At 38.5% G+C, this 18,371-nt stretch overlaps 1 protein-coding gene across 1 annotated transcript; it reads right to left on the bottom strand.

The window, feature by feature from the left end:
• Positions 1-14,931: 14,931 nt before the first annotated feature.
• Positions 14,932-16,346, bottom strand: LOC131692597 (large ribosomal subunit protein mL39). The gene is made up of 5 exons (XM_058979747.1): positions 16,133-16,346; positions 15,898-16,080; positions 15,599-15,841; positions 15,099-15,544; positions 14,932-15,046 (listed from the first exon to the last, which is right to left on the bottom strand). Exons 1-5 carry the CDS (start codon positions 16,185-16,187, stop codon positions 14,987-14,989), a joined length of 987 nt encoding a protein of 328 aa, XP_058835730.1. The 5' UTR covers positions 16,188-16,346; the 3' UTR covers positions 14,932-14,986.
• Between the last annotated feature and the right edge of the window lie 2,025 nt (positions 16,347-18,371).

The following is an 18,371-nucleotide window of genomic DNA, read 5'->3' as shown; positions in this document are numbered from 1 at the left end:
AACTGAAAAAAAGTTTTACGTAACATCACAGTTAAATAACGATCCATAAATCCAGATTAATTGTATCCACATTAAGCCCCGCTTTTTTGTATGGCTAAATGACTCAATGTGCATTTAACTTATTTTGTATGCGAATATCGCGACTACACAAGTGAAAATCTCCATTAAAAGTCATGTCCTGGTACTGAATTCGTTGTCGATAATCATACGTGACAATTGCAGGGTTATTGTGAAAATTTCACTCTAAGATACTGTGATATCTTACAAATTGCAATGTAAAATACCTTATAATATCCTATTTCAATGTGGAGTAACCTCCAACCGTTTATTCACTCACTGACATAACACACTGTCTGTCGTTTTGCTCACAGACACACGGACCCGTTAATCTCTAGATACCACATCCTCCCCTGGCAAACAATGAGAGACAAAACATCATGTTGCTATGAGCTAGTGTCCCAATGCGCCTTCAAGCTCCAAGCTGTCGATGTACCTTTGTGGTCGTTTTATTGTTCTGCCATTGCATCGCCTTGGAACCGGCTCATCATCGTTCAATTCTTGACCTTCAATGCACTGGTCTTCAGATAAACGTTTCATAGACGATCTTTGATTAGAACTACGTTGAGGTTGTGTCGATGATTCCGGTATGTCGTCCCGCGGTTTTACTATAAATAAATGAGAAAAAAAATTAGAGATTGTATAGGTGTAATTCAGCTTTTTGTTTTCACCATTGGAATTCGACTCGTCCTTTTTAATATATTTCTTCAAATCTTTAACATTTCTGTCATATGTTTTGTTTGTCGTCATATCCACGATGGTCGCTCTACCAGCTCCAGTTATTTGTATCACTTTGTGGAACGCATTTTTGTACGATGAGTCAGTCTTGTCTCGTTTCTGTTGAGCAACTAACACGGTATCGCCTACTCTGATTTGTGGCTCGCGAGCACAGCGTCGTGTATCTTCCCTGGAATTACGAGTGAACTTCGCTTCTTTGTCACGATCACGTAACTCATCATCTATGATATTTCGTCGATCTGTACGCACATCCGGTAGCAGGCTCCTGACAGCTCGTCTAAACATGAGTTCCGCTGGCGGTACTTTTGTCATATGGTGTGGCCACGAGTTATACGCAGCTACATAGTCAGCCAAAACATCTTTCCAATTTTGCTTTCCAAGTTTTGCAATAGCCGAGATTTTATTTATACCTTGCATACTTCTTTCAACGAGACCATTTTCCGTGGGATTCATTTGAGTACTGTGAATAAGTTTTACGCCCCATTTGTCTTTTAGCCATGTTTGGAGTCCTGCACTATTAAAAGGCGGCCCGTTGTCTGCTTTCAACGTTTTTGGAATGTAGTAAGTGTTGAAAACCCTGTGAAGTACTTTTTTTACGGCTTCGGTATCGGTTTTGTCCATAGGAATCGCAACAAGAAAACGAGAGTAGTTATCAGTCAGGACTAAGGCTATCCAACTATGCAGATCGGAAGCGGTTGAAAAATCCATTGATACATAATCCCACGGATTTTTAGGAAGTTCAGTCATCGTGATGGGTGGAGGATGACTGTGTGTAGTAACTAGTTGGCATTCTAGGCAGCTTTTGACAAACTCTTCAACTTCTCGGTCCATCTTTGGCCACCATAATCCTTGTCTTAGGAAATTTTTCATTGTGGACATACCAGGGTGACTTCGGTGCGCTAACATTACAGCTCTACTTCGTAGTGTTTTTGGTATCACCATTTTCTCCTGCTTCATGAGTAAATCACTCTGCATATATAAATCTCCTTGAAATGCTTGATACTGCGAAATGTGAGCTGGCCATTTAACACTTTTGTTGAGCCATTTAATGACTTCCTGAAGTTCTTCGTCTTTGAGCAATTCCTCTCTAACTTCTTTGTTAGTCATCGCTAAAAGTTCCTTATTCAGGGTAGCAGGGTTGGCTGTTACATTGCATAGCTCATATGGTTCCTTTTTCGCCCAAACTCTTTATCGTTTCGCTTGACACACATTCTAGAAGCAGCATCAGCAATGTTATCCTTTCCTGCAACGTGTTCAAACGTATAACAAAAATGATCCATTCTAAGCAGCCAGCCTTCAGCTCTCGATATTACTCGTTTACCCACATCTTTGTGGTATTTATTCTTAGTCATGAACATTAAAGCTTCGCTATCAGATCTTAAAATAAAACTCCGTCCGAGAAGATAATAGGAAAATCTTTCCATAGCCCAAACGATGGACAAGGCTTCGCGATGTAGTTGTGGATATCGACATTCTACTGACGTTAAACTTTTAGATGCACAAGCGATAATACGATATTCTCCCGAGCACGTCTTTTGTTGCGCTAAAACTGCTCCAAGGCCCCACGGGGAGGCGTCTGTATAAAGGATAGTTTTGTCATTTTCGTCAAAGTATCCTCTTTTTATCAAATCATATTCTACAGCTTGCTTTAGCTCGTCAAACGCCTCTTGGTGAGGTTTATCCCATGTGAACCTTCGATCTACCGTTAACAGATCTCGTAACGGCTTGGTTCTGTGCGAGAAATGTTTAATGAACGGGCTAATGAAGGTTAACATCCCAATGAAACTACGAAGTTCATGAACATTTTTGGGCCTCTCGAACAACTGTATATCTGAGAGTTTCTTTCCCGTTGGGAGGATTCCAGTACCATCAATGGTGAAGCCGAGAATGTCTACCGTTGTCTGGTCATACGTTGACTTCTCCTCGTTAATTGTAAGGTTGTTCTCAGTCAGCCTTCTCTTAACATCTTCCACATGCTTCCTTAGTTCCTCTAATGTTTGACCGTAAATTAAAATATCATCTAGATACACGATGACGTTTTTGCATTTAATCATGAGTCTCTCCATCACCTTCTGGAACAGTTCCGGGGCACATGACAATCCGAATGGTAGTCGTTTAAAACGCATCAAGCCATTAGCGGTCATGAAAGTGGTAAGATGACGGACTTCTTCATGCAGTTCTATGTGAAAGTATGCATCTTTTAGATCCAGTTTTGTAAAGAATAAAACCCCATCACCGTTAGGAATATCTGTCCAGATTTTTCCAGAGATGGCATGGGATACGGTTCGCGAATAACTGCCTTGTTGACTGCTCGATAATCTACGACAATCCGAAAATCGTTAGTACCTTTCGGAACTAGCACCAAAGGTGAAACATAGGTAATTAAATCATTCTCATTATCTGCTCTTTCAATAATTCCTTTAGCTTCCATAACCCTTAACCTTTCATTTGTATCTTTTTCGAATGCCTTTGGTATATTGTACCGGATAATTTGTTTCGGTGACACTGATTCGTCCACTTTAAATTTAACGCCGTCGATCGGAATTTTAGGGAAATCTTGTTGTTTGGCCGTCGGATTTGACATACATGGTTTAGAAATGTCGCCTTCTGTGACCCTACAGATTGTTGAGTCATCGTATTCATTAACGAAGACTTGAGATCCAATACGTATTAAACCCAAACTGCTTGCTGTCTCATAGCTAAGTAATGATATCAGGGCTCCATTAACTACGAAAAACTTGGCAAGTTGTAACGGGTGATGGCCGTTCGTAACGCTAATATAAGCTTTAAAGGAGCACTCGATATCCAGTGGTTGCTGATTTGCGCAACTTTTTATAACTTCTTCAGGATGGATAACCAGATCTTGAACTACAGTACGACAGTTTCGTTTAAACCTTTCCCATACATGAGGTGTGATTGTATTCACAGTAGCCCCAGAATCAATCATGAATTGTAGGCTTTCAGTTCCGATTGTGCAATCAATATACCTAGGGTCATCGGTCATTCGTGCGAGGTTTTTACTTCCAGTAATCAACTGTAATAAATAAATGAATAAATGCCAAACGTTTCTAACTTATATTAAAATGATTTATTTCTTTAGCAGGATTAATTTTCTCTACTTGAACCTATCTAACTATCTTGTGATTGCTCACTATCTACCTGGTTGATTCTGCCAGCTTCATTTTTTACTTTTTCACGGTGATCGGCATAAGTCTGGATTCTGTGGTGTGTACCATTGTTATTTGATGATCGGCAAAAATCGGCGAAATGACCTAATTTCCCACATCCGAAACATTTTACACGAAAAGCTCTGCAATGTTTTGGTTCATGAGTTCGACCACATTTCGAACAATTAAATACAGCATCCTTGCCGCGCTAGATTTGCGTTTGTGGATTCCATGTGCGATGTCGTAAACCAGATCGTTCGCGCTCAGAACGAAAATTACGATAGGGTTCGTAACGATTTTAAGCGGATCTTGGCTTATGTAAATGCAAAGCATTCAACGGTTTCACCTCGACTGCTGTTTCACTAGCATACCTGTCACTTTTTGTTGACGTTGCTTCCTGAGCTTCCGATCTGATAAAATCAAGATGATTTCCATGGTTAATGATTTTCTCCAAGTTATCGTTGAAGATACTGGATATCTCATATAACTTTTCTGAGATCATTGGAATCGATCTTCTCAACAACGCTTGAATGAACTCTTCTTCCCGTTGCTGCTCACCGAAATCGCAGAATTTTGCTTGAGTTTCCAAGCGTAACACCCAATCAGCAAACGGCTCTGTCATTTTCATTTGCAGTTCCCGGAATTTCATTCGCTCTTTCGTCGTGTCGCAAGTTTGATTAAAATAGTTATTAAGAGCTGTGAGAGTTGCTTTGTAGATGTCTTCCGAACCACCCGGAACAAGTTTCTCTTGCATTTCAATTATAGTCAATAAGTAGTTTCCTGCAAAATTTTTTAACCCGGTTAACTTCGTGATGGAATCCACAGGCGCCTTGCAAGAAACGATGCGTTCGTATTGATCACGAAATCGGATCCATTCCGCTTTACGCTTATTATTCGTTAATGAATCGTCGAATGGTTGCAGTGGCCATGACCCTGAAAGAATGTTTAATGTGAGACGTAGATTTTACTTTAAATTACGTCATCAAACCTGAAAGCCATTCCGCTTTTCGTTCCTTTCCTGCATCATTCTAACTAGGCTGTTGATTCATGTTGCAATCGGATGTATTTTCCGGGATCATCTGCTGTCGCTCTTAGATTCCGCCTAGCTGGTCAATCTCGTTTTCTGACTTTTCCGTGCGCGAAACGTCGCATACATGCCAAAACCCACTCATTTTTTTTCTTCCTCCGAAAAATGCGACTGATGGTGCATAGGTTGCTTGTACAATAAATCCGTTTTTTTTACCCGTTCCACATTTTAATTGAGCTCTACAAGATGACGACACGAATGAACTCATAATGAATGAAGTTCATGTTTGACAATTCTCGGTGGTTTATTTACTTTGTCAGATGCGTGAGTGCGAGCGCAACGGGTGTTCATCTGTTACATTCGAACTCACGTAACTTCCATGTAAACAAACCACCGAGAATTGTCAAAAGAAGTTCATCCGGCTCGTTTTGTGGGGTTATATCGGTTGGTGTAAAACCTAATGCTCTCGACATACGTCCACGCCAGTTATTGTTGTCTTCTCACTCTTCCTTGTTTTGAAATAGCTTCTAAATAGATCAGTGCAGCAGTTTACATCTGTGCACCCGACGTACGTTTCGATTGAGTATCTATTCGTCTTGTTCTTTGGTATGCTCCAGCTTTATGAGAACACATGCACTATACACATACCTATTGGAATAGAAAAAGACAAGTAATGTAAACGCCAGAATAATTTCTCTGGAAACAGGCACGTAGCCAGAGGGGGGGCTAGGGGGCTAAAGCCCCCCCCGAAAATTTTCAAAAATAAATTTAAGAAACAACATGTTTTTCGGTGACTCTTAAAAAAATTGTATCTTGTTTGGTTTCAACAAATTAATGCGAGAATTGTGAGGAAGATTGCTATTTCGAACCACCGAAGACAGCGGTCAGGATATCTACTCAGTATGCTGAGTGTGATAAAACAGTTCCCTTCATATTGTGTGACTCGTCGGAAGACAAACGAAACTGTTACTTTAATTCTTGCTGTGGGGATCTGTCGAATGATTGAGTCGCAGAAGCAAGAAGTAGTGCTCCAGCCAAATACGGAGGCTATTGACTTCAGGTCTTTTCGCATAAGATCGATCTTATGCGAAAAGACCTGAAGTCAATAGCCTCCGTATTTGGCTGGAGCAACATTAATGATGTGAAATATTTGCTGAAGGTGATTATGGAGGTTATGCTTACGAACATCGCCTTTAACGAGTTTAACCATGTCAGGCGTTCAGTGCTGATGCCATTTAACAAATTAGCCCAGGCGAAACCAGTCATTTTGCATAACAACTTGTAACATGTGGTTGATCCTCATATATATGGACGATGAGAAAATCAATGCTCGGCTACAAGATCTGATACCACTTACTTGCACCGTGGCTATTAAAAGATTCCTGTCACATTTGGAAAAAATGGTATTCATTATAAAGGACACATCTAGGAAGTATATTAAATGGTGTTTTTGTGGTGAAAATCTAGGTGAACAGACATATTTCCTCCAACCTGCCCCGCACGTAAAAACTGAATGCGATAGTATTATTTTACACATTATATCTTTGCATATACATAGTCTCCAAAACCATTTCCTGAAAAACAAACATTTGCCAAATTTTGGCTGCTGTTCGGATAATATTGACGGCAAAAACTGCGTCTAGTATCTCAAAATCAACAGTCGGCACCATCATTGAGGAAGTCGACACTCGTGACCCGTCAGAAATTCGCGAACATGGACATGGCAGTAACCACTATGATGATAAGGAAGTGTACGAGATAGAAATGAACACCACCGCGACACTGTTGGTTAGGAAAAATATTTCTCAGCCTAGTAAATAGTTCTCCACATGCAATCGCTAGTTGTTCGCACGAGATCTGTAGGACAACCATTTACGTTTTATCACTTTCATTGTTCACATCATGGAAATATATTGAAGACACAAGGCTTCATTTAGCTAATGCATTGAACCGAATAAAATAAACGAAATATATAATAAAATTGCAGAAGTTTTATAGAAAAGTGAGCTCAAAAACTGTCCCAAAATGAGAACTTTACCGCTAGTGGTTGTGTCTAACAAAACTCAGATATTATGTTATATATTAGCCAGAATAAAGTTAGTTAAAGCATAAGCAGATTGAATTTCTGTAATAGGTTAGTGCACTGTACGCTTAGTAGAAACAACAGGCATCTCACTCAAGCGTGCTAGACAAAAACATTTCCGTTAGTTGATGACAATATAGTCGAGAAGACAGTTTTTGTTTTCGCGTCATTTTAATGCAATAGTATTTCTGTTGACACTCAATTTCATTTTATGCGGAGAATGCGGTCCGTATTTAAACATTATTAGTCCGCAAAGTAGTGATATTTTAAACAATCGAACAATAAGCAAGAAAAATGCCAAAAAATAAACAAGCCAAAAAGTGGTAAAACAGCGGTTTTTCTGAGGTGTTCATCAACCCAAGAATTGTATACCGTCGTATATTACTAATGTTGTTCACATACAGAAACGTACATAGTAGCGGTAGGACTATCTGTTGTGATTTTATCCTTACTTTTCAACGGATGTCAACAGATGTTAAACCACATATTAGTCAATCAATCATAATAAACTTAATGTTGTAAGCAGCAGCATTTCTGTCTCTTTCGATGGTTTCCAATTAATGTCCATGTAAGTCTAAAAACGACGTGACGATACAGTGAACAAACATCAGTAGCCTATCACGGAGAGCGACTAAAATGTTGTAACTAGTTGAGTCTACAGTCAATAAATTGGGATTAATGTTTCGATTTCATGTTTTCGTTTTATTTGTGTTCGTTATGGAATAAAATGAGAGAGATGAGCAGAGATCACGAAGAAAAAGAGAAAAAAAATAATAAATAAATTGAAATCGACCCAAGAGCAGCTATTCTATATTTTCTGGGCACTCAACTACAGAACAACAGAAATCATCAAAGAAAGTTGGCCTTACACCTACGTTACTCTTCGACAGAGGTGAAGTAAGTGCGATGTATACCCGTCCATATGTCGGAATAAAGAGATGCTGAAATTATTGAGCTCGTTCATATTTATAATATTTCTTTTTTTTTCAATCTAAAATTTTATTTGAAACGGCTCAATGCATTAGCACAACTGATCCGTGTGTCTTTTAATTTTTTTACAATAAGTAAAAATAAAAAAAATTCTAAGAATGTCGGTCTGCCAGATCTTGTTGACGCAGTTTGCTGCTGCGTGTTGAGATCTTTTTCCTTGGCGGTGAGGCCGCTTGGTGGTCATTCAGTCTGCCTTCTCTCGCGTAATCGTTCCCGTCCATGTCGTCATCGGTACTGCTTTCTTCCTGTTCACGATCAGAGGTTCTTATTTGTTTCTTGTTCTTATGGGTCGCTGTTGTATATCCGTCTTCATCGGTATTTGCTTCTTTATTGGCGATGCTAGTTGTTGGTTTGGGAGCGGTTGTCGTGGTCGTTGTACCTGCATTATTGGGTAATTGGATCGTTGTTTTAGGTTTATCTGAAGGTATCGGTGGCTGCTTGTTAGAGTTGGCTGTAGTAGATGAGTTTTGACTAGTTGCTTCGGCGCATGTTTTTCCGTAGTAGGCTGTATAGTTACAGAATTGGCATGTTGGGGTCTGCCCGGGATATGTAATTAGCGTTGTTTGCTTATAGGTCACGCCATCCTTCGGTGATTTGCATTCGATAGTCATGTAAGAAGGTATTGGTTTAGTCACTCGCATTCTCACAATACGAACGCCATTGGGAATGCCGGAGAAAAAATTTCTCCAGGTGTCATTCGTAATAGATTCTACTTCTCCATATTGCGACATGATTTGTTTGATGAAATCCTCCTTCGTGCGCGGGGCCAAATCATGGATACGCACGTCCACCATGTCGTTTTCCATATGCACGGGGATCTTGATTCTGGTGTTATTAAATTCGACCTCGTGTTGCATGTTGTTCTTTGCAATAAAGTTTTCGGCCTGTGCTAAGCTTCTAAACGTGATCAAAACACAGTTTTTACGTGATGTAGCTGAATGTAGGTAACTTCAGCGAGATTAAGCTCCATTTTCACTTTAACTAATTGTTCCACTTCCTTAACTGTTCGTGTTATCCCGTAGCACAGGCACTTTTGCTTCGTTTGGCAAACTCATTTTACTCCGCAGCCGGGAGCAACGATACAATTTGTATGTGCACTGATATAGAACAATAGCTAGCTTGATTCACTGGTGCCTGTAGCCTGCTATAGCGTAGCAATTTTTTTTGCTTCTGCTTTTTGCGACATCAGAAGGTAGACCTTCTAGTTCTTTTGGTAATACATTTAACAAATTTCACGTACCGTCAAGTCCCCAGTTACCGTGCGTTTAGGTGGATTTGACGTGACTTCAAATCCTGTTTTTTTTTATCAAAATGAAAACCGCCCTCATAGTCACCGTAAAAATACCTATCTAAATACGTCACAATTTAGAAATAATATAAAACTATTACCAACAAAACGAGAATAAGTAGTTGAGGACATTTGTTTGGCACCAGTGCACGTTATATGATCAACTTACGGTGTATTTAAAATTTTGATTCAACTTTAGTTGGAATGTTTCAATAAAACGATGAAACGAAAGGATTTGGGATCTGGATCTCTCCGATGGATTTAGGGAGCTAGTTCTTTAAATTTCGTGATTTTGAAACTGCACGGTGAACGACACATGCACGGCGACTGGCGATTTGAAGGAAAATTAGAAGATATTAGTAATCAGTGTTTTCATTCGATTTGTAGACAATTTTCTTTAATCAATTAAATTGTGGGCAGTTTCCTTCAGTTGATTTAATCATTTAAATTTATATTTTGATCCTATTGATTACCAAAAATCCTTCCTAACTGTGGTTCTAATCTACCCGACCAAGGCTAGTCTTGAAAATAGTTTCATTTAAATAGAATATATCAAAAAATTGTGTTAGCATGATGCCTTGGAACTGGTAATACTCGCAGAACACCAGACAAAGAAAATAGAAGTTGAACCGTCTCTGCGCATCTACAAATCGCTTGCTAAATCAGAAGATTTTGTACGAATTTCGACATTCTCTTCGTTCGAACATTTTATGGATATTTTTCTACTCATTTCGGTTTAGCATCTTCTACGCCTTTTAAAGGTGTAGCTTGGAACACCTAGTGTTTTCCAGCACCGTCAAGCATTGTCATATTCGGTTAGCGCATAAATACTGTGAACTCTAGAATATACTTTGTTGTAACGAGAGTAAGTACTATAACCTTTCTAGTGACAATGAACATATTTTTAGGATTGTCTTTGATTTGGAATTGATTTCATTATGAACTTTTCAAAATTTAATTTAGTTTCTAGTGACTATATCAAATTGTCAGAATTAAAAGCTTTATGCAAATTTTTTAAGCCCCTCCCGAAACAAAATCCTGGCTACGGGCCTGTCTGGAAATGGTGAGCCTCAACCTATCCCAGCAAAAGGACTGGCGACTAGGTGGTTTCAACTAGATGCTGGCAAGCGGTAGGCAACTGGAACTTGGTTCTGGGCTACTCGCTGTAACCTGCCGCTTCATGGAAAAATTTGTTTAGGATGTTTTGCGTGCGGGTAGTCAGATAGAGTAAACAGATGTGATTAAATGTCATTTTGAAGGTATTAGTAACGGAATGAAAATTAAAGGTGTATGGAAATCATAATTGGTCACGTCACAAATTTATAGTAAGAGAGAGAGAGCAATAGCGTTGGCTTACTTCTGTAAAATGCACGCCATTGGTTTTGATTGTTGTTTTCAGCTTTTAGAATCTATGCTGTTTCTTTTAGCTTGGGTGTATTATTTAATTTGTCTTGAGCTTTACTCGACGAAATTTATCACCGGTCTTGGGCAAAACCCGACTCAGTTAAAAGTTATCTCTTGGCATTGAGCTGAAACTCTGCGCAAGTTTCGCATTGAATTTCTCTTGGCTTTAAGCTTAACTTAGCGCAAGTTGGATTTTGTACTTCTCTTTTGTGTTTCTCTCTCCCTCTTGCATTCCCATTTCTTTCCGTCATATGTACTTTTCAGCGCTTTTGTATCATTTTGATGGCTCATTACGTTGAACTTTATATATTCAATGAAATGCAACTATCGTGGCAGGATCGCCAATGTGATATCTTAGAAATTGCAATGTAAAATACCTTATAATATCCTATTTCAATGTGGAGTAACCTCCAACCCTTTATTCACTCACTGACATAACGGACATAACACACTGTCTGTCGTTTTGCTCACAGACACACGGACCCGTTAATCTCTAGATACCACAGATACCTGCGTGGTTAAGGTTTGAGTATATTAATATTTATGAAAACATGGGATAAAACGCTTCCTCTAAGGAAATATGGTCACAGTTTAGCTATAGAACATTAATCTAATAAATATCATTCAACCAACATTTCCCCTTGTAATCGCAATCGTAACGCTTTGCAAAATGTTCAAGAACATGTAAAATTTGCAATGTTTCAAAATCAATATAAATTACACTTTGAAAAATGGGTAAGGCAAAACATACTTTTGCGGGGGTAAACTTCACCACATCAAGGGGGCATAATTCAATACAACAACGGGACAAAAAGCTCGTTGGACAAAGACGTAATTTTGTTTTTTTGTCGGGATTTCACAAAAGTGTAGCTTTAAATCGCCTTAGGTTATGCAATTATTGGGTTTTCAAAATAATTTTCTTTTTTAGATTAGAAAGATGGGTAGGTAATGTCAATTTAAACTGTTGAAACGAATGCTGCAATTTTTACTAATTTCTGGAAGGTTTTATTAAAATAAATAATTTCGGAGTTTCTATTGGAAATAACGAAATAGTGGTACAAGTATATTCGATTTTCTGCTGTTGTCAAATGAATTGTTTCACTCTCATAAAATGTTCTTTTTAGGGTAACCATATGAGGATAAATATGTTCGAATATTTTAGGTGTCGATGTACGATATTTTGGTATTTCCATTAAAAATAACCAAATAGCTGGTTTTAATACAACCTATCAGAAGATAGTCAAAATTGTGGCATTCTTATTATAAGCCAAAAGTGTATTCTACTTCACTTCGGTTATGTCTCTGACATAACCACCCATCTTTTTTTAAAATATGCGCAAAGTTAGGCACCACCCGCGCAAAGTTAGGAACAATGTTGATTTTGTGCGCAAAGTTAGGTGCAAGATAACAAATCAGCCTTTAAATTATTTTTTTTCTATAGACCATTCTTTTTCTTACTAGTAATTTCTATGAATAAATTAATCAAAACTTTTCCATGAAAATAAATTTTAAGTAAGGGTAACTTTTTCTCTATTTTTGTATTGAAACAAACTTAGAAATTTCTTAACTGCGCAGAGTATATGGTGCGTACACGGTAATAAAAGTGAGGCAGAATTATAATATAATTCTGGCAGCGCCATTATGATAAATTTGACAGCTGCCGAAAGCTTTATGGATATCTACCGGCTGCCAGAGACCATCCGATGTAGGAACAATTGGGAGATTTGAGTAGTTTAGGTTTGGTTTCTCGTACTCTGCTTGGGAGATAGTTTACATAGGAGTTTACGTTGCAGTTATGGTAAATCAGAAAACTTTATGAAAAAATTAGGGATATGAAGATAAAAACCAGAACAATTCTGTGTAGCCGTTAAATATGAGTAGTATAGTAACAGTCTCGCTTATTTTGTTTTTTTAGGTTGCTTCGACTTTTTAGAAACGAAATAAAGTTTTGAAACATTTTACTCGCATAACCGGTGAATAACGTCTCTTAAGCGCGCTCAAATTACCTCAGCAACGAAAGCTCACCGATCCCGCTACCAGTGTTTCCGAGATATCTTTTCCCGTATTGCCGCAGGTTTCTCACGGAGTTCAACGCTTCTAAGATACGGTAAGAAAGTTATACCGTATCTTACTTATTTCATGATGTACTGACAATACCCCGAACCGCACTGTGCTCTGTAATGTTCATCTGTTCTCGTATTGATGCTTGAATTATTATGTTTGTATCGTAATTAAACAGTCGAGCAGACTTCGCTAGCTCTCTGTGTCTGGGCCCTTTGACTAGTTATGACCGTTCAAAATGATCCTCATTGGCAGATACCCTACCGCGTATAACCAGCCAGACATACGGCTATGTTGTTGAATCAACAACATTATGATACTTGGCCAAAATATCTCATGATCTACAATAATCCCTTAAATCGACCTCAAATACATATTAATTTTCACATCTAATGTTTTAAGACCAGATGTTAATCTTGCCAATAAAATGACATTTTACCTATCATCTTCTAAAGCATTAGTCCAAGGAATAGCACAATCGTAGACCAAATTATTTAAACCTACAAGTAAAAATTCATGAATATTCTTTTGAATTTGAAAATTAATTCAATAAATATTTACGTGAAACCTAATCTACTACAATTTTCCATTCAATTTAACATAAATAAACACCACATCACTCATAACACAAAGCTACACCATATCTCAGTAAATATTACTGCAGAAGATTAAATCTTATCCAAGCGACACAGACATTTCCACTACACAACGATTTCTTCCAATTAAATGTCATGTAATAGTGCATGTACATTCCGTTTTATTTAAATGCAAATCGTGTAAATTTCAAATTTTATGTATAGTTAAGTTGCAGATTATGTAGCACATTTGTTGCACTCAAGTAAATGTAAATTTACTGGTATCATTCGAAATGTGTAACTCATTAAACCTAACTTTAATATTGTTTAGTTTAGGAAAAGCATTTTCAAAATTCGCCAAATTCTACTACCCTTAATAAATAAACACTTTTACTAGAGTTAGTTCGCCGGAATGCCTTTTAAAGCCGATCGAATCTTATTCACTTAGTAAATTCAATATCGTCTCGATCTCAAGCCAACAAACTTGTGATTATTTATTCGATAAATCGCTTGGCTTGTCATTCTGAAACAGTGAATTCAACTATGATCATTTCTGTCAAACGCATTATTGGTCTTTATGCGTCTGCAGACATGCAATAATAATCCCGATTTATCACCCAACTAGTCGTCCCGATTTATTGGATTCTTTCGCTCTTCCAAATAATTGCACTCTTTCAAAAATATCGAAATTCCATTTAATACCGTTTCTACACCAGTCTTTCAACATTTAGAATAATTTGTTTTTTTTTCAAATCGGTTGAAAATTCGAAAACTTACAGTAATTTTTGTAAAAAAAAGTCAAAATAGCGATTTTTTCACTTTTTTTTTGTTCAAACCAATTTATGCATCATTGATTCAATAAATTCCGTACTTTCACTTACACAACTGTTTTTGCAATTAAAAACGAAGAAAAATGATGTATTGTACATTTCTTTTGTTTGCATTTTTACCTGCTAAAATTGCGATCAAGTGCGTGGGGTACATTTGTACCCCTTTGCAACGTTCTAGGGTGGAAAACGCAAATGCAACGTTCTTGGGTTAAATGGTCTTCAACAGGATGAGAAGAAAAATCGATGCACCAGCAGATGCCTTAGGGCCAGATAAACGAAGAGCTTTCGAAGACATTCCAAAACTACGGGCCTTAAAATAAGGTGGAATGTAGGGTTCAACTACGGCGAAGTACCTGAGGGAGCACTACGAGAGAAATGTACTGGACGAATGTATGAAAAGAATGCGCCGAACAGAGCGGTTTTTAATTTGTAAAAGTGCGTTAAATTATATTAGCTAGTGCCAGCATCGAGCTGTTATACGATTGGGTAAAAATGATTGGAGAAAAAACGGTAAAAACCCGAAATATGGGATCATGCGTAGTACAAGTATTTGAAGGCCGAGTAGTTGCCGAAATAGTACGACGGTCTCTATAATATGGCCAGAATAGGCTCATTACCTTATATTTTGGATGCGCGAAAAACTTATACTTATTACATATCTTCAGATAGGACCAGGCTGGTATAAATTAAATTTGGTTTCATTGACAATCATTTTCATTAATCTAGGATACTTTATTGAATGATTTATAATTATAATGTAACACGCTTACCCTACATGTTCTACTAAGCTTTCCTCGTAAGGTTCATTTGGAAGTCTTGCAGGATTCTGGAAAAGTGTTCAAGTATTACTGTTCGAAATATTAAATATGGAAACTCACCAATTTTTTAGCCCGGTCCTCTAAAATTCCATAGGCAAAGTGATTAATATTCAAGCCAACCGGAAGTGCTACTCCTTGCACTCGATAAAGTGCAAGCTTATCTGAACCTGTACGCGGAACTTCATGTATAGTTGTTATCGTGCATTTTCCCAGTTGTCCGGTGGAACTGATCATTGGACCTTTACTGATGTCCAGATGCTCACCAACCCTGTATACGGTAATCAAGCCGTTATTTTGACTAGCAATGCTTGGAATTTGCTCGCGTTTGAACAAATTGTCTTCGAACATTTTCAGTGCGACTTCGCTGCTTACATCTAGGCGCTCGATTGGGAGGTCCTTTTGTGAAAGTTTAATCATCGCAATCGAAAGTGCTCGAAGTTCCTGCAGCGTTGGTTTCCATCCCACTTTGGACAGAGCTATGTCATGAACAAAACTACCTGTCTTTACTGTAAATAAAGAAGTCAATTGTCATTACCAGAGCTATAATTACACACACTTACTCATCGGTTTCGGAAAACTATGCAGTAATAATCCGGCATCCTGCTTGAAACTATTCTGCAGTACCGCTCCTAGAAGAAATGAACAAGATCGCCAAAATGCTTTATTAACTAAGTGCGGCTCGGAGGCTGTAAAGTTCAATAATTGAAGTGTGCAGGACTCTTCAAGCGGACGTCGCATATCCCACGGTGTTTGATTGTCTAGCAATGCCAAGGCGGAATATCGACAGTACTTTTCTCCTATGTCTACAATTAATCACAAATTTATTAGATTTACAATTATTTCACTCCAAACCACTCACGTCGAGCACAATCGTACGGCGTTGAAAGGCCTCGATTCATAACCAAAGTAGTATCTGTTGGAGTACCAAGGTACCGGATTTCGATCTTTTCAATACGCCCGATTTTATCTTTTTTTCGCTGATATTCTTCAGTAAATAAATCGCTGGCTGAGCGACGCATTTTGTACTTTGATGAGAAAAATCCTGCAATGGCAACATTTGAAATTATCTTAATTCAAACGTATTAGATACGTACTGCTAGTGATGTATTGGGGTCTGGCGATCATCTGGGAAAAGTTGTACATTAACATTCTGCTAAATTTAATACAGCAATAACAATGTAGATTAAAATTTGTGTAAAGTTGTGCAAAATTTTGGTTATTGCAGAAAATTATATATATTTAATATGCATATGCGTAAAACGCAAGTAAACACACACTACTTCTGTCACGTTTCGAATGGGTTTCTATTATTGGCTCGAATCAAAACTCGTCGAAATGTCAATTGACGAGGGGGACCGGCTGGATGTTGTTGGCTCGAATCAAAACTTGTCGAAAGTAAACAAAGTTCATTTCATAGGCTGGATGTTCTTGGCTCGAATCAAAACTTGTCGAAAGTAAACAAAGTTCATTTCATATCGTCAACCTGGCGCCCAGGTGGTGAAATCAACGGGGTGCTGGAGCGTTGCCAAACAAATTTTATTTCCAGAGTAAATTTTACTAAACTTCCCAGTTTAACTCAGCCGGAATGCTGGCTGGATCTAATTCGTATTCCGGCTCCGGTGACACAACCGATTCAAGTTAGAATGTTTAAGGGGTACCATTTTGATGCGGCTTAGCCGCATAACCGAGGCCCGGGCGAGGTGGCCACCGACCCGCCGTCGGAAGCAAGCGAACCTGTGATCCACTCGTTTGCCCGGCTTACTCAAACATAGGGGCTATCCCTAGTTTAAGTCCGACTGAGCGGTTGCGCAAAAGCGATGTGGCGTAGCCACATTGGGTGCTGGACACAAAATAAAATTGGCATCGCTAGCAAAAGGTAAACACAAATGAACACTCCGGATGAACCTATCGTCAATTGACATTTCGACGAGTTTTGATTCGAGCCAATAATATGGGCCCCATTTCATATCGTCAACCTGGCGCCCAGGTGGTGAAATCGTTAGAATTCAACGGGGTGCTGGAGCGTTGCCAGAAGATTTTTATTTCCAGATTAAATTTTACTAAACTTCCAAGTTTAACTCAGCCGGAATGCTGGCTGGTTCTAATTCGTATTCCGGCTTCGGTGACACAACCGATTCAAGTTAGAATGTTTAAGGGATACTATTTCGATGCGGCTTAGCAGCATAACCGAGGCCTAGGAACCGAAGCGGCGCAAAGCCGCTGAGGATCCGCCGGGCGAGGTGGCCACCGACCCGCCGTCGGAAGCAAGCGAACCTGTGTGATCCACTCGTTTGCCCGGCTTACTCAAATATAGGGGCTATCCCTAGCTTAAGTCCGACTGAGCGGTAGCGAAGTCGGACAGCACGCGCAAAAGCGATGTGGCGTAGCCACATTGGGTGGTCAATACAAAATAAAATTGGCAACGCTAGCAAAATGTAAACACAAATGAACACTCCGGATGAACCTATCGTCAATTGACATTTCGAAGAGATTTGATTCGAGCCAATAATATGAGCCCTCCTCAGGGCTCCGACACTCAAAAAATAAATCACGTTACTTTCACGTGAAACCATATATGAATCTCATCCACCGAATGTATGAACTTTCCACATAACATTCATGTGAAAAACATATAGTGCAAATCCAAATGTAAAACAATTGATTTCGCCGATTCTTCCATTAAATCTATAGGTGAAACTAATCGATATTTACGTGTACAGTCATGATTCGCTGGTTGGACACTTTTTAACTGGACCGATTTTTAGTTGAACGTCCGCTAGTTGGACCATTGTCCAACTAAAAAGCATCCTAACATCAAAATCTCATGTCAAATTTACTTTGACAATCTATCTAACAATCTTTTACACTAATAATGTCTTCTTTGGAGAGTTTTTGGCATTAGTCAGTCGGTCCAACTAGCGAATCAAATTCGTTGGTTGGACAGAGGCTGTGGCCCAACCAGCGAATCACGACTGTATTTCAATTGGAAATCTTAGTCGATGGTATTTCTTATGATGTTTATGTGAAGTTCACATAATGTTCGCAAGAATTTCACTTGAAAATCTCATTGTTTACACTCTATTAGATATTCAAATGGCGAACGTATCCTTTTCATGTGTTTTGCAATTGAATAAATTCAAGTATTTTGCACATGATGTTAACGTATCCAGTTTTTTCAGTGCTCAGTTCTTAATTTAAATTGGTAACACTATAAAAAAAGCTTAAACAGTGACAAACTAGCAACCTGATAAAGAAAAAGTAAGCATTAGGCCAAAAACGTACCGAGAAAAACTATTTCAAATTCACTGATGCATGCTGTTTGTTTACACTTTT

The sequence above is a fragment of the Topomyia yanbarensis genome, chromosome 3 (genome assembly GCF_030247195.1).
Source record: "Topomyia yanbarensis strain Yona2022 chromosome 3, ASM3024719v1, whole genome shotgun sequence".
Taxonomy (NCBI): Eukaryota; Metazoa; Arthropoda; class Insecta; order Diptera; family Culicidae; genus Topomyia; species Topomyia yanbarensis.
This window is presented reverse-complemented; position numbering and strand designations above follow the sequence as displayed.

Bases quoted from the DNA above. Each gene is read 5' to 3' on its own strand.
- LOC131692597 (XM_058979747.1), bottom strand. From the start codon at position 16,187: ATGTTAATGTACAACTTTTCCCAGATGATCGCCAGACCCCAATACATC. The intron at 16,081-16,132 runs GTACGTATCTAA...TTGCCATTGCAG, and splicing joins ACCCCAATACATCACTAGCA to GATTTTTCTCATCAAAGTAC. The intron at 15,047-15,098 runs GTGAGTTTCCAT...ACACTTTTCCAG, and splicing joins AGGACCGGGCTAAAAAATTG to AATCCTGCAAGACTTCCAAA.